The 23,805-nt window shown below is 40.1% G+C and overlaps 2 protein-coding genes across 3 annotated transcripts; one reads left to right on the top strand and one right to left on the bottom strand.

The window, feature by feature from the left end:
* Positions 1–3,169: 3,169 nt before the first annotated feature.
* Positions 3,170–5,736, bottom strand: LOC134225676 (uncharacterized). Its single transcript, XM_062705945.1, has 3 exons — positions 5,646–5,736; positions 4,929–5,589; positions 3,170–4,329 (listed from the first exon to the last, which is right to left on the bottom strand). The coding sequence occupies exons 2-3, from the start codon at positions 5,559–5,561 to the stop codon at positions 3,481–3,483; spliced, it is 1,482 nt and encodes a 493-aa protein (XP_062561929.1). The 5' UTR covers positions 5,562–5,589; positions 5,646–5,736; the 3' UTR covers positions 3,170–3,480.
* Positions 5,737–6,187: 451 nt separating this feature from the next.
* LOC134225481 (GATOR2 complex protein WDR24) lies at positions 6,188–23,163 on the top strand. Of its 2 annotated transcripts, XM_062705586.1 has the most exons (4): positions 6,188–6,847; positions 21,006–21,139; positions 21,196–22,942; positions 23,061–23,163. In XM_062705586.1, the coding sequence occupies exons 1-3, from the start codon at positions 6,319–6,321 to the stop codon at positions 22,939–22,941; spliced, it is 2,409 nt and encodes an 802-aa protein (XP_062561570.1). In that variant the 5' UTR covers positions 6,188–6,318; the 3' UTR covers position 22,942; positions 23,061–23,163. The 2 variants fall into 2 exon arrangements, with proteins under 2 accessions (XP_062561570.1, XP_062561569.1); XM_062705585.1 differs by lacking the exon at positions 23,061–23,163 and having other exon boundaries at positions 21,196–23,001.
* The last annotated feature ends 642 nt before the right edge of the window (positions 23,164–23,805 follow it).

Below are 23,805 nucleotides of genomic sequence, written 5' to 3' on the forward strand. Positions count from 1 at the left end.
TTGAGTTGTTCAAATCAACATTTGAGTTGCAATTAATTATTAGGATTTTTTATATAGGTTAAGACAAGAGAGCACTAACGTGGCACGCTCGACCGGACCTGTAAAAATTAATGACATTGCCACCCCCACCCCGCCCACAGACTTAAACGTAATTTTTGAATGATTCTATATGTAATAGGCCTTTTCACGAGACGTTCAATTGGTGCCGAGGGGCAATCAACTCTATAAATCAGTTGAATTGTAAATACATGCATCTGAAAATACATGAAAAAATACCTAAAAAATACAAAAATTCGTTTTTGGTACTTTAATTCGAAATAATTCATCAATACGCCGACAATCCGTCAATACGACATAAAGTACAATTTTATTACCTGATTAATACGCCGATTCACCAAAAATACGTCAATACCAGTCAATACCAATTTGTTTATTTTGACAGATATGGGAATGGAATTACATATTGTTTTGAAAAGGAAAATCCGGGGAACAACTTGCGTAGGCGTGTAATCTCCATTCCACTATTACCGACTCGATCAGCGGTATCTGCCCCCAGGGGGATGGACACAATCGAGATGGAAAAATCTCTTAGAATATTGTGGAGGTAATCCTTGGGTAGCCAATCTCTCTGTGGGATTTGCTCGCATTAACGTAATTAAGACAATTTCGGATGCGTTCAAAGCGAGTTTCAAGGTAGAGCAGGAATGTTTTGTTCGTGAATAGTTACGGAATTTGAAAAATCATCGCAATCCACATGATTTCCGGATTGTCCCAGGACATTGGAACCTATACTGGCCGGCAGAGCTCATATATACCTGAATTTTATATAATAAAATATTACCGCAATATATAACCAAAATGATTTTTTCGGCAAGAAATAGATTTTTGAACATCTTTCCTATCATTCAGTGCCAGTTTTTCTCTGAAAGTCTTCGTGCATTGATCTCAATGGAAAAATAAGCACTGTAATATGCTGTAAAATCATCAATAATTTTGATTTCGGGATGTCTAGATTTCAAATCGAATCAATTTGAAATGAGTCGAATGATACGAACGTGATCCATAACATTTTTGATCCTTTCACTCATTTTTACGAGCTTCCTAAATATTAATCTGGAGGTCGTAGAGCAAAATCGTTCCAAAAGGTCTCTTATATTTTAGTCTTCTTGCCCTCAGATACATTAAATCCATTCTACAAGCATTCTAAGTAGTTGAAACAGTGACCCATTCTCACCCCCATTTGACCCATTGTCACCCCCGCCGACGGTAACCGAGCTGGACATTGATAATTCCTTTTGGAATAGCATGGAGGAAGATTTGTTGGGAACCAATCTATATATATTTAGAAAATGTGACAGCTGTGGGATTCGCTCCCCACTATGTATAAAAGATAATTTCGGATGAATATGTACAAAGTCTAGCTGGAATCCTTTGCTTGTAAACATTATAGGAGTTTGTAAAATTAGCCGAAAACTTCCATATTTTGTATGGCAAATCCACACGGTTTCCTGGTTGTCACAGGACACTGGAACCTATTGCGTGAGTTACCAAAAAAATGCCAGAGAATATGTTCTTGAAGGTACGTTGATTATTAATATTGTAAGTTTATTTATGTTGGTAAACAACCACTCATTTACAGCACAAGATGACTGAAACATCTCTTAAGTTGGCTGCTCAACGTATTCAACCTTCGAAGACGATGGCAAATGTAATTGGAAGCGAAATCTTTTCCAATGGGTTGCCGAATGATAAGAACGTAGCCATAATATTGTTGATGCTTTCACCGTTCACTCATTTTTTAAATATTAATCTCGATGTCCACATAGCAAACAATGTCTTCATACTGTAAATATACCAATAATATTCCATTATCGTAAATAAATGTTTTCATTTGATTGGCGATAAAAATGTATAGAAATGATCTTAACGTCGAACGTGAAGAAAACAATTTAATTTAATTTTGACAGATGAGAACGCGAAATGAAAAAATACCTTCAACAATACGCAAAAAATACAATTCGCGGTGAAAAATTCACGGAAAATACAATTAACGATGAACGTGGATGAACTTAATACACCACAATACAAAAATACATCAATACGGCGAAAAATACGAAAATTCAAAATAATTCCTCAACACGCCTTGTCAATTCAGGCAGATGAATCGTAAATACGTAAGTTGACAGCCCCTCGATTGGTGCCCACCCATGCGATCCAGCGCCATTCAATGAAAGAAGAGGTTTCACTGCTCCCATCAATAGTGTTGGATTGCGTGGGTGGGCTCAAATTAGCCCACCAGTGACGTGATAAGCTCTAGTTTACTAAAGCAGTTTCACCCATTCAAAATGTTGGTACTAAATCGACAGTTCTTTTATGACAGTGCGGGTTTGCATGATCTGTTCAGCGGTTATAAACAAGTTCAGTCTCGGCAGTGTCACATGAAAAGGCCTATAAAATCATATTCATTATTTTTCCTTGAGTTTGTTTCAGTGTGGCACCGTTTCTGAAGGGATTGTTTTGATGCATGCACTCTGCACCCGGCATCGATTTGACCAGTGAGTGCCGTGAGTACCTGTTTGTTTATGTTTTGGAATGGAGTTGCAACAACCGGCACAATCAGCTGTTTGGAATGTACTCAATCGACTCACTCAATCCATATGTAGCGGTACCGTGCGTAGAGCGTGATTGTGGTTGTAATCCAAACATCATCGAGCGCTTTTTCCATCTTCTTCTTTGGTACTGGCATTAAATGCATTAGAAAAACGCATTAAAGAAAACAAAATTTCTTCAAGATTATGTGTTTTCATATTTATATGGTCGGGATTCAGCCAAACCGCACCAAGCGGATTTTTGACTGACTTGTGATATTTTGCTCACAAAAGGAAAACGGAAAATATTTTATGTCCAATCATGCGTACATTTGTTGTAGAATATCCTCAGTTATGGCTTCGAACGATGTATGATGCGATTTGTGATTAACTGAATCTGTTACACGAAAACTTTTGCAGAAAAATTGGAAATTTTTCAGTGGCGCTTGGTGTGATTTTGGCAGAACCCCGACCATATATATTAATAATATTATACCTAATTATCAGCTACTATTTATTGAATTTAATATGATAAAATTAAAATTGATGATTTCGGGATACACAACTGAATAAGACGATAGTAAACGGAGAAAACCAAAATTATTATTCGAAAATGTTTTGAACAAATACCTTGAACGTCCCTTATTCTACACGTAGCTGTTGATTTTACCCATTTATGCAACATTTTGCGAAACTACTCCAATACATATTTCACTTTTTATAAGCTATTACGAAGTGCGCAAAATAAGGTTCTATAGGTGCACAGAATATGGTACTTTCACGGTATATTTAAAAAAAAACTGGAGCCTATGATGATCAATAAAGCTCCATTCATTATAAGAATAAATAATAAAATCAGATCAACCTGCGTAACCAGACTACAGCATTCGCTTTAGAAAAATCGTTGTCTCTTGATACGTTGGTAATCACCAATAGTAGAAGAAGATCCTAGAGGCCTTTCATCGTTGTTTCGACCACCACTTCCAGGGGGACGAAAGGGAACGTGTAACCCCACTCGATGCTCAACTATACCATCCTGTACGATCTTTGCTCCTGGTCGCTTCCAATTGATCTGCTGAACCACACCTTTGCAACCATCTATGTGATCGCTAAACAGCTTTCTCTTAACTCTTTCCTGGCAAATTGGGCATTGCATGTCATAAGTGTCGCGTGTCAACGCAACCGAGCGGTTGAAGTACTGGATGAATTTATCCGCAGCCTTGGTATCCTCCGCTGTATAGGCTTCATCATCTAGCGGAATGGTTTCGGTCACTGTTGGAATCACTCGCGGACGATCACTGGTTAAGTCAATGGATTCCTTCGGTACAAGTTGAGACTTGAATCGGCCCCGAATGTTCTCCCGTTTCGGCTTCATATATCTCACGTTAACCGCGAACCGAGTTGATACCTCACCGTCCACGATGCGGCTCATTTCATATAGTTTGTAGAACGTCCCTCCACAATTTTCAGCATGGGATTTCCACCACTCGTTGTGCAGACCAGGTTCATCTTCAGCACATCGGACCAATCCATTGAACGGTTTATAGTTGTGACAGATTCCAGTGCATCGATACCACTGCGTTCGACAGATGGTGTTCGTGTTTGTCAAACGATGGCTGAATGAAATTGTTGTCTGCAGCGATCGGTTCAAGAACACCATTAGCTTTCGGAAGTTTGCTCCATGACCATTGTTGGTTTCTGTCACGCCTTCGAGTTTAAGGTAAGCGTGAATCATTTCATGCTGAAAAATAAGTTTGAACAAAAGATACATATTCGTATAATTGAAATTTGACGTAAAACATTTTTGGCACCCTTTTCTCCCTGAAACTTTAAACACAACAAACCCCCACCAAAAAATTAGGAACCTCGCAAAAAAATAAAATTTATGATAGTTTATTCGGAGACCAACAATAGTGCTGTCCAATGAGCAGCTCGAAGTAGCTCGAAGTTGTTCCTGTCACGCTCATGCCCGTTTGTTGACAAAAAAGAACGAGCAGGACGGGAACAACTTCGAGCTACTTCGAGCTGCTCATTGGACAGCACTATATGATCCTTTAATAATGGTCTTCACTTTCAAATCAAGTTTTTTTTTTCAACTAGCAATAATCGCACCTCGGTTGAACCTCATTGGTTACCGGGACAGAGAAGATGTGCTTTTATCAAGATCGAATCTCTACAGCTATTCTTCCCAGTGAAGTTAAGAAAATTCCAAACTGAGAAATTTCCTAGAGTGAATCGAAAATGATTTCAGTTCAGTCTTGCTTTGCAGCCGCACCGGAATCTCTCTAAATAAGGATGTACGATACAGATTTAAGAAGTAGAATGAGGCAGAATACTTACAAGCAGAATACTGATGATCTCGATTCTTGGTCTCAGAACAAGCAAAGTTTCATTCAAAGCTATCGTGTAGCGTCCATTAACATCATTGAAGTTTCGATTGGTACATTGTTCACCAATGGCCTGACTCCAAATCACATTGAAGTTTTTCGACTTGAAACGGGATTGAAAAAACAATTCATCCAATCGCATAAAAATGGCCTTAATGTTCGGCATGACCTCAATAAACTTCCACTCGAAGTTATTCTCTGAATCGACGTAGGTTTGCAATTCTTCGATAAAGTATTCATCCGGATTCAACTCAAATCGCTCCGCTCGAGAAGGCCTAACCTCCGAACCGGATACCATCGTATCTTCTTCAATAACCGTAGTAGAAGTTCCTGTTGGGGCACGTGGAGTGGCACTTCCGGATGCTGTTGGAATGTCCACCGCTTGCACCACATCGTCATCGTCGGACAGCTCAACTGCCTCTTCGTTGAAGTGTCGTTGGAGCTCAACGGCCAGCTGGTAGTCATCCGAAATATTGATCGCTTGATCCTCTTCGCCAGAACTGATTTCCACTGCTTCACGGTCGAATTGATCCTGAAGCTGGTGGGCCAACATCAAATCGGGATCTTCCAGATCGATTGAAGTCATTATGATTTACGATTTCACTGCTCACCGTCTACAACATAAGGTATAAGAAATACAAAACGAGAAAATACACGAAAAACGACAGACTTCGCGAGGTCGAATCGAAGCATTCTGCTTTTCCCTCCTGGTGGAAAATGTCAGGGTTGTGTGAAACATGTCGCTTCTCTCTGTTCCTCTACTGTAAAAAACCCTAAAAATCTGTCAATGGTTGTGCTTCGATTTTGCAAAATGAGAGATGCAGCTAGGTGTAGAGTTGGCACGAGTTGCTTAACTTGCTTGAAATGAGATATCATGTATCAAATTATGATTACAAATCCAGTGAGTTCCCTTCATTCTCCTTCTTATAAACATAGACAAAGAGACGTAACAGCTAGAATATTTCCAAAAAAAATCTATCGCTCAGTTTACTGCAGTTACTTTACCATCTTACGTGCATGTTACACGAAATAAAGTTAAGTACGAAATATCAACAGAAGGCGCTAGTGAGAAATGTCTCTTATAATGTGGTACTCGAAATCAACAGAATTTAAAACGTTTATTGAATTTCATGGTCGATGAGTATTAAATCCAGTGTTACGTGTGTTTGTCTGTGCTATATAGTCAAGTGAGTGTCACTCACAATCAGCCCAATCAGCTGATAGAGCAGAGTGCGCGATAACAAAAATATTAATCAAAACAACAAAAATACGCCTCGATCGCAACGCAGTTTTTCGTGAATTTTTTTTGATCAAAAAGTTAACCTTCGTTAGATTTCAGCTCCATGAATGAAGAACGCACAAGCTCAATTCGAATCTGCCAGGATGGGCACGCGAATGCACTTGCTTTGAATCGCGAAAGTACGCAAATAGCCGTAGCTGGACGCAGTCTGCTGAAAGTGTTTTCCATCGAAAACGATGGATTCACGGAGGTTTGCAATATGCGCGGCGGGAAGAACCAAAACCTTAGCTACTCGTCGAACGACGTCGCGTGGAGTTCACTCGATTCGAACATCTTGGCTACCGCAGCCACCAACGGGGTGGTGTCGGTGTGGGACTTATCCAAGTTTGGCCGTCAGAAGCAGCTGCTGATTTACAATGAGCATGAACGAACAGCTCACTCGGTGGCCTTTCACGGAACTGAATCAAATCTGCTGATATCTGGCTCGCAGGATGGTACCATCAAATGTTTCGATATGCGGAGTGACAAGACGGCGATCAACACTTATTTTAGCAACTCGGAAAGCGTGCGGGACGTGAAGTTCAGCCCACATGCCCCCAACACATTTGCAGCGGTATCCGAAAATGGAACTGGTATGTATTTCTTATGCGTAATTTGCGTTAAGAAGCCGTCTACTTGGCAATTTTGTCGTGACCCGGCATTTATTTTTACTAAAAATCACCAACACCGTAACGTAAAAACACTTTTTATTTAGCCCAAGTAAAACCAACAAACTCTTCAAAAGTTTTTTTTTTCTGTCCAGCCTACTTGCGATTTCGATTTTCATTCGTTCCTATTTTTATTCCCTACACGGTTAGATGACTTTACCCATTAATGGGTACTATGTTATTGTTGATATTATTCCCACCATTTTTCCACCCATTTTAATGGGTAGTGGCGCTTTTTAAAGAAAATGGAAGCGGGCTTGGTAGTCATATGGCTACTGCTTCTGCCTCATTCGCAGGAGGTCGTGGGTTCAATCCCAGGTCCGTTCCATTCTCCTACTTTGTATCTTTCTATTTATTTCTCATGTTCTAGCAATCGCTAGAACTGGAAATAGACTTTCCATAACGTTTCCATTACTATTCCTATACCTTCAACTTGAGTATTCTAACAGTAATCTGCTAGAATTGGAAATGAACTATAGAGCTCGTTTCCTACATCCAATTAGAAATTCCATCAGTTACCTTCTCCTATCTATCACATTGGCAGCTCGTTAACCAAGACGGACCTCTGCCTCTACAACCTAACCCAGAAATTCCAACAAATTCCGCATGAACTCGTGGCAAGTGCAGAGGTATATTCGGCTTGCAGTGGGCGAGTGATTGCATCATCATTTCCTCCCCCTTCCCTACATTGACTTGCATTCTGACGTGGCAGGCGCCAGTATGACCTAACAAATGAGATCACCAGTACTTGTACATTGAAGATGTGTGCTAGTCCCAAGCAAACATCTGTTGGTTCCCTGTGCAAGAACAGCTGATCTGGTCATAATGGAGTAGCAACTACGAGCAGTCAATCAAGTTCAAGTTCAAGTTCAAGTGGCGCTTTTTAAAGAAAATGGGTGAATTTTTCACGGTGGGAATAATACAGTCGGGATTCGCTGGTTGGGATCTTAATACTTGGGTCACTTTTTAGTTGGGTCTCCGCTGGTTGGGCAATGGCCCAACTAAAAAGCAACCGTACGTCAAAATTCAATAAACACGAAAAACGGGATTGGGCGTCACTTGACATCATTTGTGATGTTCAAGTCGAAATACACGTGTTCAAATGGCTGTCAGTTGACCCAACTAAAAAACCGAATTCGTTAGTTGGGCCGAGGTCGTGGCCCAACCAGCGAATCGCGTCTGTATCAACAATAACATAGTACCCATTAATGGGTAAAGTCATCTAACCGTGTACCGCGATGCAGATTTGAATTCACTTTCAACAAAAGATATTTTAGTTAGTAGTTAGAGGATAGGGGAGCTAAATGTCAAAGAAGTAAAATCAATACGATTTGACAGGTATGTACCACACATGTTTCGGACAGCAGAACAAAGGGAACCGAAGCGACAATCTTTATCTAGTAACTAAAATATCTTTTCTTTCAACCAAACGCCTATTGCGGTCCAGATTTGTATTCTTCGTTTGTTTTTGTTGTGGATCTGCTGTCCGAGGTTTGAATCAAACAGATGCCGGACATTTTCATAAATTGCAAACATTCTTCGCAATATCTTGCACATATTAAACACGTAGTTTAAAGATGAATACTATACTTAGTGATTGCAATGGTGATTTAAACGGTGTGATTTAAAATGTGAGTAAACAGGATGATTGTATATCAGAAAGTGCTTAAGCGTCCGAAGTTTGAGTTTGCACGATATCCATTATGCTTTGTTGGATATGTTTATTCGTCATTACTATTGAAAAGTGTAAAATTTTATGTATTTTATGCTTATTTAGACTTTTGCTTTGTGCGCTAAATTAGGTATATGAGAGTAATTATGGTGCCTAATTTCGTTTATTGGTGTTGCGCAGTTTCATTTGCAACATTCTAATGAAACAAAAGCAATATAATACACAGGACAGTTTTACACTGAATAGAACCCGAAGAGTTCATTCCCATACGCTTTTTATCTAATTTTCAGGCGGATAACCACCGACATCGACTAATGTTGACTTGAAAAATCTTATAGATCAGTGCCTGCAATAGCTATCAAATCCGATGTGTAAAATGATGCTAAAATGTGCGATGTGTAAAATGATGCTAAACTTAAGATAAAACTACAGCAGCTTTTTCGATAATGTATATAATATTGAAGATGTCTTGTATAAAACACATATTTGAAGATGTCCTTTGTAAGAGATAGCGAAATTAAAGACTTCCTTTCATGACGTTTCGAAAATTTTAACTTTTTTTATACACCAGCTAAACTTTGTCATACAATGCTTTTTTTTTCTTAAAAAATGGTTTTTATTTCAGAAGAAAACTATATTTTAGGATAAGAAAATTATTTTGAGCTTTTTAGTGGAATGTTTTCACCTGTCATAAGACGAGTTTATACAATCCCGAGTTGTCTAGTACGAGACACTGAAGACGGCCTTACTTTTGAGGTCGAAATACGTATCTGTCAAGATACAATTAAGTGGTGGAATTCAATAGGATTGTATAAACTCGTCTTATGACAGGTATATTTTAGGAATTATGACTTGAAGTAAAATCTAAGCAAAGCTCCGGGGTCGAAATATAGGCACATACCGTTTATAGGCATAAAGAATGGGTCACTGACGGCTGTCTGATACCGTTATCTGCATATTTTGAACAATTGGTTAATTGATTATATTTCATCAAACCAATAGCGATATTCAATTCCAAGCATGAGCGAAGTTAGGAACACTTTTGCGCGAAATTAGGATCTATCCTATTTTGTTGCGCGAAATAAGGAGCATACAACGGTCTTAGATTCATACCGAATTTTTTTAAAAATAGCAGCCAAATTTGCAAGTAACATTTTTTTGAGAACCTAGAATCCTTCTACTACGTGATGCAGTAGCAAATGTTTCCAAATGCCCACTACATGTTTTGCCTTTCTCGTATACTAAGTATACGTAAAGGCTATAACATCACTCCAAAACCAAACTTTTGATAGAAGGCTCGGAGACCCATAGTGTTATATACCAATCGACTCAGCTCGACGAATTGAGGTGATGTCTGTTTGTGTGTATGTATGTATGTGTGTGTGTGTGTATGTGTGTATGTGTACAAATTTTGTAGACACACTTTTTGGAACATAGCATTACCCGATTTACTCGCAACAAGTTGCATTCGACGGGGAATGCGGTCCCATTGTTTGCTATTGAAAATTGGCCTGATCGGGCATTGCATTTCGGAATTATTGAAAAATCATTGTTTTTTTTTCCCAAGGGTCCCCACTTGGAAAAAAGAATTTTAAAATCGAAAAAAAATATTTTTTTCAGAAATGGTGGGAATGCATAGTAATTAATGCAAAAACATGTAAAATGATAGAAAATATGCGATCTATTTCCCTTAAGTGCTTTTTTGACCTTTCTTATGTGATTTTTTCAGTACATTTTACGATGCACGAGAAAGGCATCATCGCCGCTAGGTGGATTAATCTGGGTTTTTAATGAACGTTTTAACTTTGTCAGATCTTAAGTGCGCGAAATTAGGGTACTTCACGGTATACTCTGATTAGTTATCGAGTTATGTCAAAATTTCTTTTTCATTTGTTTTCTTCCCTTCCGAAACCTCTACATGCCAGATTTGGTTCCATTTGCATGATTAATTCTCGAGTTATGAAAAAATTGGTGTATCATTTGTATGGGAGCCCCCCTTTCCAAAGAAGGGAGGGGTCTCAAACCATCTTAAAAACCTTCCCTGGCCCCAAAAACCTACGCATACAAATTTTCACGCCGATCGGTTCAGTAGTTTCCGAGTCTATAAGGTTCAGACAGACAGAAATTCATTTTTATATATATAGATAGAAGATATAAGATATATAGGTATAGATATTTGGGGCCCTCCTTAGTCGTGCGGTAGGACGCGCGGCTACAAAGCAAGACCATGCTGAGGGTGGCTGGGTTCGATTCCCGGTGCCGGTCTAGGCAATTTTCGGATTGGAAATTGTCTCGACTTCCCTGGGCATAAAAGTATCATCGTGCTAGCCTCATGATATACGAATGCAAAAATGGTAACCTGGCTTAGAAACCTCGCTGTTAATAACTGTGGAAGTGCTTAATGAACACTAAGCTGCGAGGCGGCTCTGTCTCAGTGTGGGGATATAATGCCAATAAGAAGAAGAAGAAGAAGAAGAAGGTATAGATATTTTATTCTGATAATTTACAGGATCCCTACAAATTTTTGCTCTTTGATCAATTGACCATGGTTATTAGATCTATTGTAGCGTTACCAGTATTCTTAGTGTTTAAGTGCATGTCGAATTACTCCAGTGCTATTGAGAAGCAATGCAGTATCGGTTTCAATACAGTTGTTGTTTTGTTTTCTCAAGACCACCATGACAAGGTCCCGCTATTTAGACCCTTCATAGAGAGCAATCCCATTGAAGGCACGCCCCTTATCAATAGGAAATCAATCCTTTCTTGAGAAAACAGAACAGTGATACTGTTTTTGGCAATGCATCGGAGCCCTAGCCACATCCTTGTTTCTTTTGTCCTTGCTTCTAGAATATCACCAGTAAAACAATGAAAATCCGGGATTTAGCTCTGTCTACAAGACTATTTCAAGCAAGAGAATTCGTTCAGTAATAAGAACTTCCGTGTGTTCCTCTCACTACCATTGTTCACCAGTTCAAGAAGAGTTAGTACGTATTTAAACCCCTAACTCGATTTTTCCAGCAGTCAGTTCAGCCTAGGACCGGGTACCGAGGTTTTGTTACTAATTGCTTGAAAAGTTGTTTCCGCTGCATACAGTTTAGCCTCAAACAAGAGGAATTCGAGTCTTTCAACTGTCTGCAAGGTAACATTAATTATGTTTTATTTCTGAGACTGCTGTTGGTAGCGAGGACTAAATACGATGAATCCTTAATTATCACAACTTATTGCCCTAGCTAGAAAAATGGATTAGGTTAGGGCTCTGTTTGGTAGATCTTACACCGCAACACACTACGTCAAAGTGATCTACCGTGTTACGGGATTGACCATGGTTATTGTGACTGCTTCTGTTTTCAGATGTTTCAACTTAAGTATTTCTTTTTTCTACCAAATATTTCCAGTGCTTTCCATTTAATAAATTTCTAGTTCCTTTGTTGAGAGGGATATAGAAAAACTCCTTAGTTTCCTTGGCATGCCTACCTGATGTCACATGTTGTGAATTATTGTTTCGGTAGTAGGGAAAGCACCTGTCTAGCGTACTGGGGTCGCATCTATCACATGTTGTACATATGCATATTCGAGTTTCAGACACAGCTTGAACATTTTTCTGAAAAATTCATCGCTCAACTCCTCTACCACCATCTTGCGAGCATGTTACACCACAGAGAACAGACATGAAGGCTCGAACAAAATTTCTTGCAAAACATGTGTAAACAAACTCACCGAATCGCAACGCCACCGACGTCTACATTGCAATTCACAATCTCATTTTGACAACACGATGGCGCTGGTATGCTCTTGCATGCATAACGACACTAGCGCGCAGTGGCAGTTTTTGATGACGCTAGCGCTGATTCTGCACGGAATAACGTCGACATTCCAAAGTTATTTCAAAATGAACAGTAAAAAGTTATCACAACATGGCGAGTGCAGCTTCACCGTCTGTTCTCTGTGGTTACACGAAACAATGGACTAAACCACGATGACGTCACGCGTCGATTTTCAGTAAGAAGAAAACCTCATCTGAGGGCAAAGTTTACAAAAAATGAACATCAACGTGAACATCCGGTGAACTAAAATCATCGAGTTCACTGAAATGTTCATCGGCCCGCAGCGGATGTCATTTTTTCGAGCGAAAAGAAGAAGAATCGTGGAAAAAGAAGACGCTCGTGGTTAAGTCCATGTTTCGTATGACACTGTCACCAGAAGGCGCTAGAGTGAAATGTCAAACTCGAAGGATTATACGACGCTAGTGCCTCTAGCTGTGAAACGCGCAATCAATCAAATTCAAATTGATGGATTAAGTCATGGTCGATGGTAATTCCTCTAGTGTTACGTCTGTTCGTCTGTGGTACAATGCTGTCAAGGTGTCACAGATCTCCGTGGATTTTACTTTGGACTACAGGTTTACGCTCAACTAAGTGCTTCCCATTACTATCTTTCTGATACGCAATTTGGCTTTGAGGCTGAAACATAAGAAGTTGATTCAGTCCGTGTTCGTTCGCAACGGTTCGGTTTCTGTCCAGCTACCACATCAAACTCGTTACACTCGAATTGAGAGCGTCGAGCATCTTGTTGAACTAACAAAGCCAGCAGACGACAGAAACAACTCCTCTGTGTTATTCGACGCAGTAGGTACAGATTCCTCCTATGTATCTACAAAATTATTCTCAATTCCTCAATATCATTTTTTCGGCGTAACGGAAACCATGCTTTGACCGTCATCCCCCATAGGGCGTCCGATCTCCCGGTTACAACTTCATTCAGCAATCCTTGCCGGCTAGACGCGGCAACAGAACAGGATCATTCGGTGGGATCGGATTAAATGTTTGAAAGGGAATCAAAACTACGCCGATAATTAGTTCCACACACGAACCATGAAACGACATTGGTACTAGAGTAGAATATTTGGCAGTCCAAGCCAAAATCAACAACCATCATATATGTGTTTTAGCTGTGTACAATCCGCTAGGATCCAACCCATTATTCGCCCAAAACTACGAAAAACTACTGTTGGACATACACGAATACGACTTTGACAGGATATATCTGATCGGCGATTACAACATCAATGTAGCTGCTAATCGTCTTTGTGGAAATGCAAAATCTTTAAGTCGCATACATTCCTTCTTCAACCTCACTGTGTTGCCAACTGACACCACACGTATTACCGAACAGAGCACAACAACTATGACCTATTGGTGACCGATTCCCCGTCGCAAGTCGAAAGCACAATACGGTTGTTCCATTTCGCATCAGTGAGTGATTTATCTGATCGCAGATATCCGAGTACCTCGAGTCGCACATCAAGAAATAATAGTTCGCGACATGCGTAGAACCAACATAGTTCAACTGCAAGCGGGTTTCCAAGCAGCTGATCTTCAAGCAATCTATACCACACAAATGACATCAATCGCAAGGTGGAACTGATGACAGACAAGCTGCTGTCCCTCCTATAAGTCCATGCTCCTGAGAGAACCATCAAGTTTCGTGATAAACAAACTCCGTGGATCACCAATGACACTGAACGAGCCATTGCAGTTAGAAATCTCGCCTACGCGCTATACATTCGAAATCCTAATCGATTCAGAGGAGTGGCAAGAGTACGTGCGTACCCGCGACAGAGTAAAGTCACTAATCTTTAATGCCAACAAACAATACGCTGGAAAAAAACTTTTCAAACGATCTTCTGGACAAACAACTGTGGAACAATCTACGAAGCGAAGGAACGCATAACAGCGCAAAAAGTAAATTCAAACTCCGAACTCCCGGTTGCAACTTCATTCAGAACTCCTTGCCGGCTAGACGCGGCAACTAAGGCTTGTACGCGACATAATCTGGACACCTTTAAACACGTATAACTTTTGAAATAGCTCATCAACAAGTGAATTATTTCGTAGATTGATGAATGTATGTCTGTACTTTCTGAAAATATATTTCTCATAAGTGTTACAAGTACCAAGTGAAAGATGGCGTCGGAGGAATTGCAGGTTCGGAAAGAATTGTGTGCAGTCGCAATTGAAATTCGGGTCTCGGTTCAAAGCGTTTTAAAATTTGTCGATGCTTGTTTGACAACATCTAAAACGTTAGAGAGTAGAACAAAAACGGATTTTATGAGCCACCAGAAGGATACGAGCTCGAAACAAATTCTACTGAGGATGCCAGATCTTTCGGCACGTATTATTTCTTTGAAAATTCAAATGTCACCATGTTTCGTGCATACATCGAAGCATCGATAAGGAATGAAGCCATTTGAAGTAAAAAACGTACCGAAATAAACCAACAGCAGTTTATTTTTATTCTTAAAGTTTTGTGTCCAGATTTTGTCGCGAACAAGCCTTACATCAGTTCTTTACTGAAGGGCACCAGACGCTACGAAACATTAATATAACGCAAACCAACTACTACCCGAAGCTCCTCCAATCAATGTTCAGAAAATGTTTGTTTTTGGCCCCACCACTGTCGAAGATGTATCCAGAAAAATGTTCGAGATAACATCAAATGCCATTGGAAGTGATGGTCTCCCGATATCATTCGTGAAGATATTGAGCCCCTTTGTTCTTCCACTACTCACACACGCCTTTAATGGAGTAAATGCAGCAAAAACTTTCTCGTCCTCCTGTAAGAAAGCAATGATAACACCGATTCCAAAATCACCGAACTCAACTGCTCCCAAAGATTTTTGTCCAATCAGTGTTCTAAGCATCAATTTCGAAAATCCTTGACAAAAACCTTGCTTAAGCAATTTTCGACCACCTAAATATCAGCAACCCCCATTTGCTGGCTGCTTACCAATCTGGTTATCGTAGAGGATATAGTAACAACAACTTACACACTTAATTCAATTTACCGAGCTCGGTTATCAAATTACCGATTTCTCAACAGCTGAGCTCTCGGCAGTTACCTCAGTAAAAAGTTTGAAGACTTACCGAGGTCCCGGTTCTGCATGCCCGGTGGTGAAATGTCAATAATTACCGAGTTGTTCTGTACAAAATAACTGAGCGCTCGGTAAAAAATACTGAGGGATTCTACAAAAAGTAATGCGGACTTCGGTAATATTAGTAATAAAAGGAATGTAAATTACACACTTAACAGCGGTTTGCTTGTTCGGTAATTTCTTTTACTGATTTCAAACCGTAAATCATAAAAAATACCGGAAACTCAGTAACTTTTCAAAATATTACCGATGACCAGTAATAGATTTGTTTGATTACTGACGTCTATAATGATTCTTACTGACTTCTCCGTAATAAAAGCATATTTACTGAATAGAATGATTTCTCAGTAAATGTCAATACCGAGATTCCGGTGTTTTTTTTAATTTACCGAAAAAATCTTCAAAGCTTAAACGTCAACTAAGCTTTCCTTTGTGTCAAACATTTTCATTTAATCCGCCATGTTTTTCTATTCCAAGCTTCTGGCAAATTGTATTTGCCACGAGACCTCGACGAACTGAACGCTCCCTGGAAGGCCATATCGTGGATCCTTAAATTGACAAAACCGCTGGTAGTAGAACTGGAGCCTGCTGAAACTAAAAAAAATCACTTACGCAAGCAGAACAGAAACAAGGCGAACAAGCGGTATGATCCTTGTATATTCCGACTACAGGTGCTGCATCTAATGATCGTGAACAATTCCGGCGAGAACACTTCATACGGCAGCAGGCGGAAGAGCGGTTTTCATGTCAGCTGACCGATATAGTCCCAATCGGACATAATAACACCGCATGACCTTCCAGGGAGCGCAGAGTTCCACGATGCAATCATCAAAACCTGATCAAAACAACTATAGTATATGAGACTCAAAGCAAACTTTTGTAACAATTCAGATAGATAGGGTTATTTGATAACACGATGATTTTTACCGTCGTGTGTTTTTTTTAAAGAAAGCAATAATTTTGTGGGGAACATTTTTTGAAGAAAAAAAAATGTACTGTAATCTTCGGTAAACCAAAGTAAACAATAAAAGTATCGAAAATCAGCAATAAGACTTACTGACCTAGTCGGTATTTTTTAACATTTCATGGGCTGGAAATTTTACCGAGTTATCAGTAACATTTAAAATTACCGAGTAAAGTCAGCTGTTCAAAAACTCAGTAAAATTTTACCGATTTCGGTAATAGAAACTAACTGTGTAGTAAATAGTAAAGCTATTATTGAGAATTTTTGATTTTATTTATTATTTAATACATCCATTGAATACACACTATATAAATTCAATTCCAATTTATTGTTTTGAACGGTTCAATCCAGCGATCGAAGCAGCGTCTGCAAAAACTGTCGGTACGATTGTTGGTCATTGCGGGTCATTGTCTGGAACTTTATGAATATAAGTTATTGATATTAACTTTGCAAATTGGTAAAAGGGTAAAAGTTTCCTGATGGGTCATACAGGCAAAACATTTTTGAACTTACCTGAAACCGGAACCACCCGGAACCAAATTTGTACCAGCAGCACTAATAACGCACTGAATACAAAACACATGTATGCAAACCGGACTGCAGGGCTTTTTGCAAAAAAAAATATGGCGTCATGTCAAGCAGCACGTGTTTCGGAACTGAGTGCTCGCTATCTTACTATACCGGGTATTCAGCAAAGCGCGTTGATTTTTACTGAGTTATCGGTTTATTTTTTGACAAGTACAGAATATTTTCTTACAACTGAGTTGGTCGGTAATAAATATTACTGAAACTCAGTATTTAATTTTAAATTACTGAGAGATCGGCAAGAATTATTGCAAAACTCAGTAAATTCACCAAAATCAACTGAGCACTCAGTAAAAATCTTTTTTTACCGTATGAAATCGGTAAAAAATATTACCGAGCTGAAATTCTCGATTTAAGTCAGACCATGCTGGTTGATTTATCTCTGGTGTTCAATTGCGTCAAGCATAGGATCCTCCAAGCTAAGTTGAGCCGCGAATTTGGGTTTTCCAACTCATCTCTTCTTTTCTTGATCAACGCAGTCAAATCGTCAAGCTCAACCGCTCCAATTCTACAGAAATGAGGCTAACAGATAGAACTCCGCAAGGCTCATGCCTGAGTGCCTTTCTGTTTAGCATTTTTATCAATAGCCTACCGAACGTTTTGAATTGCAAATACCAACTCTATGCAGATGATCTCCAGATTTATATATCTGGACCTGTGGAGCAGATTAACAGACTGGTAGTCCGTATCAACCGAGACTTACGCTCAATTTAAGAATGGACCGAGCAAAATTTTCTTTCACCCAACCCCAAAAAAAACCCAAAGAATCGTTTTTTGTAAGGAAGGCAATATTATCCCGCAGACTGACATTGTTTTCTGCGGTGAAACAATCTGTCTCTCAGACAAGGTAATTAATTTGGGACTTGTGATGGACAAGTTAACGAGGTCGTGAAGAGAGTTTACGGTACTCTGCGGACTTACCGACGAGGAAGAAACTCGTACAATCGGTCATTACTCCACTAATACACCTACTGTGATATAGTATACTATCCTACACTGACAGCAACAACATTGAAGCAGCAACTACTTCGAAGCTTCAAATTGGCCGTACGTTTCGTTTACGGCTTTCGTCAACGGGACACCACAGTGGTATTACGGCATACGATCATGGGGAAAGATTTACTGGAGAACTAATATTTTCGTGTATGTCGTTTCCTTCGGCGCGGTTACGTGGGAGAGCTGCTTTCGTACTTATCAACATCTCCAAAAAGTAACGAACATTCGAGCAAGAACTTTCATCATTCCGCACCATACGATATCAAGTGGAAAAAGTGTTCTCATAAGTGGAGCCTCTACTTGGAATTATCTCCCTTATTGGCTAGTCGACAACAACCGACTTTCAAGGAAAACTTCTACCTAAAATCATAAATTCAATTAGCTATACCAGCGGTTCTCAACCTTTTTCTTGAGAGGTACCCCTTCCAACTTTTGCATTAATTGAGGTACCCCCTATTTTTTGCTGTAAAAGAAAATAAGCGTAACTCACGAGCTCCGTGAAAATGGACCTAAAAACTAACGGAATATGTGGCTCTCCACAAGTTGGGCAGAAATTTTCATTATTGTGTGAAACTTCCCAATTAAAATTACGTTTATTCATCAAGCTTCCGAATATCTTGAAAGTAGACTTCCGATCCTCTTGAAGTGAGGGTTTCGAGCCCCCTTAAAGGCGGCTTTTCGGCTACTTAAAAGGAGACTTCTGAACATCTTGAAAGGACGCCTCTGAGCCTCTTTAAAGTAGCCCCTCTTTAAAGAATAATTCCGAGCCCTTTGAAAGGAGGTTTCCGAGTCTGTGATTCCAAACCTCTTGCAAGTAGGCTTCCGCGCCTCTTGGTAAAAGGCCTCTGAGCTTTTTAAAGGGAGGCTACCAAGCCTCTTTAATGGCGGCTTTTGAGCCACTTAAAAGGAAGCTTCCTAGAGTGTTGAAAGGACGCTTCTGAGACACTTGAAAGAACGCTTCCGAGCCTCTTGAAAGGAGAATTCCGAATTTCTTGAAGGGAAGCTTGCCAGTCTCTTGAAAGAAAGCTTTCGTGCCTAGTGAAAGGATACTCTTGAAAGGAGTCTTCTGGGCCTTTTAAAAGAAAGCTCCTGATCCTCTTAAAAGGAGGCTTCCGGGCGTCTTAAAAGGAAGCTTACGGGGCAAAAGGCCTCCAGGTCTTTTGAAAAGAGATTTCAAGGCCGTTTGAAAAGAGATTTCAAGGCCGCTTGAAAGGAGGCTTCCGGGCCTCTTGAAATGAGGCGTCCGGGCATCTTGAAAGGAGGCTTCCGGGCCTCTTGAAAGGAGGCTTCCGGGCCTCTTGAAAGGAGGCTTCCGGGCCTCTTGAAAGAATGCTTCCAGGCCTCTTGAAAGGAGGCTTGCGCACAGTTAAAAATTCTGAAAATTACGTGACATGGAAATATTTGAACCCACATTTTTGCGTTCAATAACCTCGATCTTTGCATACAACCTTTTCTTGTACTTAATATTGAATACAAGCCCGATATTAATGACAACCTGTATTTATAAAAAGTGATGGGAAAATGAGTCAAATCGAACGGGGCCTTTTTGTTACATCATATATGCTGTAACATTTTTACACTGTGCGGGCCTCTTGAAAGGAGGCTTTCGGGCCTTTTGAAAGGAGGATCATAGCAAATAGTTTTGAAAATTCAACGACGTGTAAAATTGCATTCGATATTCAATTAAGTTTGACTGAATTTTACAAGCAAGAACAATTTAAATTTATTTCAATTTAAAAGATCAGTGAGATAGATTGATTGTTACGCTTATTTGTATGCTACAAATGTGTGCATGAAAATACATTAAAACCACAACATATTTCTATCTGTGAATGCTTCCCGGCTACTTGGAAGAAGGGTTCCGAGAAACGCAACTTTCGCACTGTTAGACTCTAGATTTTAGTTCCGAAGCATATTCTTAATATATTATTCAACATTTTGTTTTGATCAGGTAGATTACATTGAAGAGTTTTTTTTTTCAATTTGTTAATTCGAAGTTTTGTACTTTTGATTTTTTTATTCCGCAGCCATTCATACACTGTGCTGGCTGTTGAAGACAGGATTGAATCGACTTTGATTCATTGATCGCCAAAAGTTTGAGACAAAGTTATGAAATAAAAATATGCAGAAGTATCAAAACTTCATAAATTAGTTTTGATTGGAATTGTAATACGTCCGCCATTACGGATTTTTGGTCGAGGTACCCCCTGGGGCCAGCAAAGGTACCCCCAGGGGTACATGTACCCCAGTTGAGAACCGCTGAGCTATACCACTCTAATGCCACTTTGTAACTTCAAAATGTCCATTGTTAATGTAATTCCCAATCAAATTTTCTTGACCTATAAGTAAAAGTCCTGTAACTGGTAACCTGTCGTAACAAATAAATATACTTATACTTATTTGAACAAATCAACACACGCAACAGACTCGTGCTTAGTATCATAATGACGTAACTTTCTGTTTATGATAACTGGGTCAGAAGTTACAATCATTATTGTTGCTTCGGGTGCAATAAATTTGATACAGCATGTGTTACAGTCAATTTTTCACATCTCGGTATTGGCGGGACCATCGAGATTAGGAGAGATCAAGGAATGGAAGGAAAATTGATGTGATGGGTACTAGATCGAAAGAAGCTCGTTGCGATGAAAAGCAACAAAACATTGATGTGTTTATTATTGCCCCAAAGTGGTCTAGTATAGCATAGAAATTTGATTAAATCGACGATAGGGAGAATGTAGAGATGTAGAAAGAAAAATATATGTGAGTTGAAGAAACCGCGAAAACCTTCGACATAGGGAGAGATATCTAGATATAGAACGTCAAAATAAAGAGAGTCGACTGTATTTGCATCTGACCTACATCCAAGCTTTTCCATTATATAATTTATACATCTTCATCATATATTGTCCTCACTTATTCCAACAATTTCCAGTTCAACTGTGGGACATCCGTAAAAATGATCGCTGCACCTCCCAATTTACGGCGCACAGTGGACCAATCTACACCTGCGATTGGCATCCGCAACAACAGTGGCTGGCCACTGGAAGCAGAGACAAGCAAATTAAGGTATCAATCCCACTCTAAAGCATTATGTTCAGACATTTCATCAATACTTTTTACAGATTTGGAACACCAATCCTAAAAACTCATCACTAGAAAACCCAAAGAATGTTTCACTGGAATACAGCATTCACACGATTGCTGTGGTGGGTCGGGTCCGTTGGCGCCCCGATAAAATGTACCACATTGCCAGTTGTGCCCTCGTCGTAGACTACAGCATCTATATATGGGACGTTCGTAGGCCATTCATTCCATACGCCTCTTTCAATGAACATTCAAATGTCACCACCGGTATCGCTTTTAAGGGGAACGACTCGCACGTTTTGCTCTCCACCAGTAAAGATTCCACCATTTTCAAACACGTTTTCAAGGATGCATCGCGACCAGCAATCAAAGCTAATCCGCAAGGAGCAAGCTTCAATTTCAAAGGTGATCTTCTGTATGCGTACAAAATGAAACTAGTGGGCCCTCCAACGCCACCACCGGTGCAGAAAACCAGTCTTCTAGGCAGTAGACAAAAAACTCCACCTTCGACTGATCAGTTTCATTTGGCTAAGTCAAGTTTGTACAATTTCCTAACAAAGAGCCAAACTACCAACGTTAAAGATGTCACTAAAACATCCTTATTGAAAGACTTTCACGCTCTCAAAGGTTGTGCCAAAGAGTATATCCTAACGGGAGCTTCATTAGCAGACATTTGTGCGCACAATGCTTCTGTTGCGAAAAACTACGGCAAAACTAACGTTAGCTTCCTATGGAACTTTATTAGCCAATTGTACGCATACAGCTCCATAGCAAATTTAAAACTAGAACAACGGAACTCCAACGCAAGTCAAAGCCACTCTAACCGTTTAATGGCACAAAACTCTAATCAATCGAGCTCGGGAAGACCAGTTGACGACAAAACTGGTAGCAATCCGAATCTAGGGAGTGCGGGCCCCGTTCCTAGTTCATCTGACGATTTCTTAGAATTTCTCAATCCTAAAGCCGACTTGACTACTATGCTGTCAGGAAAAGGCCAATTGCTATCAATCGACATTGAACCCAACTGCTGCGACTTCGTTTTCGGCGAGACAGAACTGACCTTTGACAACGTTAACTGTATAAAAGGTTTCCGAGATGGGTTCCTGTACACTGGACCGCATGATCTTATAAAAGACTATACTTTTCCTTCATCCAATCTGATGAACGCACACGATCTGCATCATGCACGCCCCAGAAAGGAGCTCTGCGCCGATAATACCCAGGAATGTTCCCCACCACCAAATATACCTTCTTTTTTGAAAATATCTGAAGGCAATCCAATTAATCCACCGCTATGGGAACCCCACCAGGTTCTGGCAGATTGTCTAACTTTACAAACAGAAATTGGAGATGTACAAACTTCAACCTGCATACTGATTGCACTGGGTGATCGTCGGCACAGTCTACAAATCGACGAATCCATCCACGAAAACTGGCTACTGTCCTACGTTGAGCTGTTGCATCGCCACCAACTGTGGAATGAGGCAACGCAGATTATCAACCTGAGTTGGATTAGAACAGTTTCGGACATGAATCAGCAGTCGACAACGATGCATACTAATTGCGGAGACTGCGGTAGGCCGTTGTTGAATGCCGTTGGGTGGTATTGTGGAAAATGTCGGTCTGTGCAGAGCTCGAAATGTAGTGTTTGCAACGGGGTGGTTCGGGGATTGTACGCCTGGTGCCAGGGCTGTTCTCATGGAGGGCACTTGCAGCATCTGAAGCATTGGTTCTCGAACAATCCAAAATGTCCGAAATGTGGCCATCTGTGCGAGTACGAGTAAGGTAGGTGCTAATATGATCAAATGTGTGTTACGTGAAATTACAATCTTTGTATGGGTTGATACCAGTGTATGTTTTTTTTTTCGATGACCATCGTCCTGACCTGTTAGTAGACCTGCAGCAAGTTTGCCAAGTCGAAAAGGAAAATCATTGAAATTCTGTGTGTGTTGATCTGCTGGTCGTCATCGTTGTTGGGAAGGAGAAAAGACTTGTCTAGCGGTGCGCACAGTACATTTAGAAAAACTTCACAATCTACTCAAGCGTGCGTTCACCATTATTTAACATCCATTTGAGTCATTTTACACCACCATTCGGGTGTTTCGCCCCAGGCCCATTTTTAAAACTTATTTCAAATGCATTAGCCAGCCATAAAAACTTTGTTGTTTTGAATAGGAGATCATTGTAAAATGTAGCTAGTTTAGTAAATTTTGTATCTATATTTGTACGGGTACAAGAAGGCGCAGCGAGAAAGGTGGATTGATTGGTAGAAGACGATCCGCAGACTGTGTGACGTGCAGCCATGGACCGAGCTGAATGGAGAAGACTTTTATGCACTGCACAGGCCACTCCGGCTGTAACTGAAAAATAACTAAATAATACGTCGGACCCTATGCAGAACATGCCGAGGTGATTCTGGCCTAACTGTTACTCTATCGCCGCTGGTGGTGATGAAGGCGTCTTAATGGCGATTCATTGGTCTTGTACGTTGTCAAATTCCGGAATAACTGCAGCACGAGTCTCCAGTTATTCAACGCAGGACCTTTTCACCGTGCATCGTGCAGTTGGCGTGAGTATACTCGTCATCCAACTCTCTCATGATGACGATGAATCCGCACAATGCGTAGGCACATTTCGCCGATGAGGAG

This window comes from Armigeres subalbatus, chromosome 3 (assembly GCF_024139115.2).
Source record: "Armigeres subalbatus isolate Guangzhou_Male chromosome 3, GZ_Asu_2, whole genome shotgun sequence".
Lineage (NCBI taxonomy): Eukaryota > Metazoa > Arthropoda > Insecta > Diptera > Culicidae > Armigeres > Armigeres subalbatus.

Bases quoted from the DNA above. Each gene is read 5' to 3' on its own strand.
- LOC134225676 (XM_062705945.1), bottom strand. From the start codon at position 5,561: ATGACTTCAATCGATCTGGAAGATCCCGATTTGATGTTGGCCCACCAG. The intron at 4,330-4,928 runs GTAAGTATTCTG...CTTATTTTTCAG, and splicing joins AGATCATCAGTATTCTGCTT to CATGAAATGATTCACGCTTA.
- LOC134225481 (XM_062705586.1), top strand. From the start codon at position 6,319: ATGAATGAAGAACGCACAAGCTCAATTCGAATCTGCCAGGATGGGCAC. The intron at 6,848-21,005 runs GTATGTATTTCT...AACAATTTCCAG, and splicing joins GGTATCCGAAAATGGAACTG to TTCAACTGTGGGACATCCGT. The intron at 21,140-21,195 runs GTATCAATCCCA...TACTTTTTACAG, and splicing joins GCAGAGACAAGCAAATTAAG to ATTTGGAACACCAATCCTAA.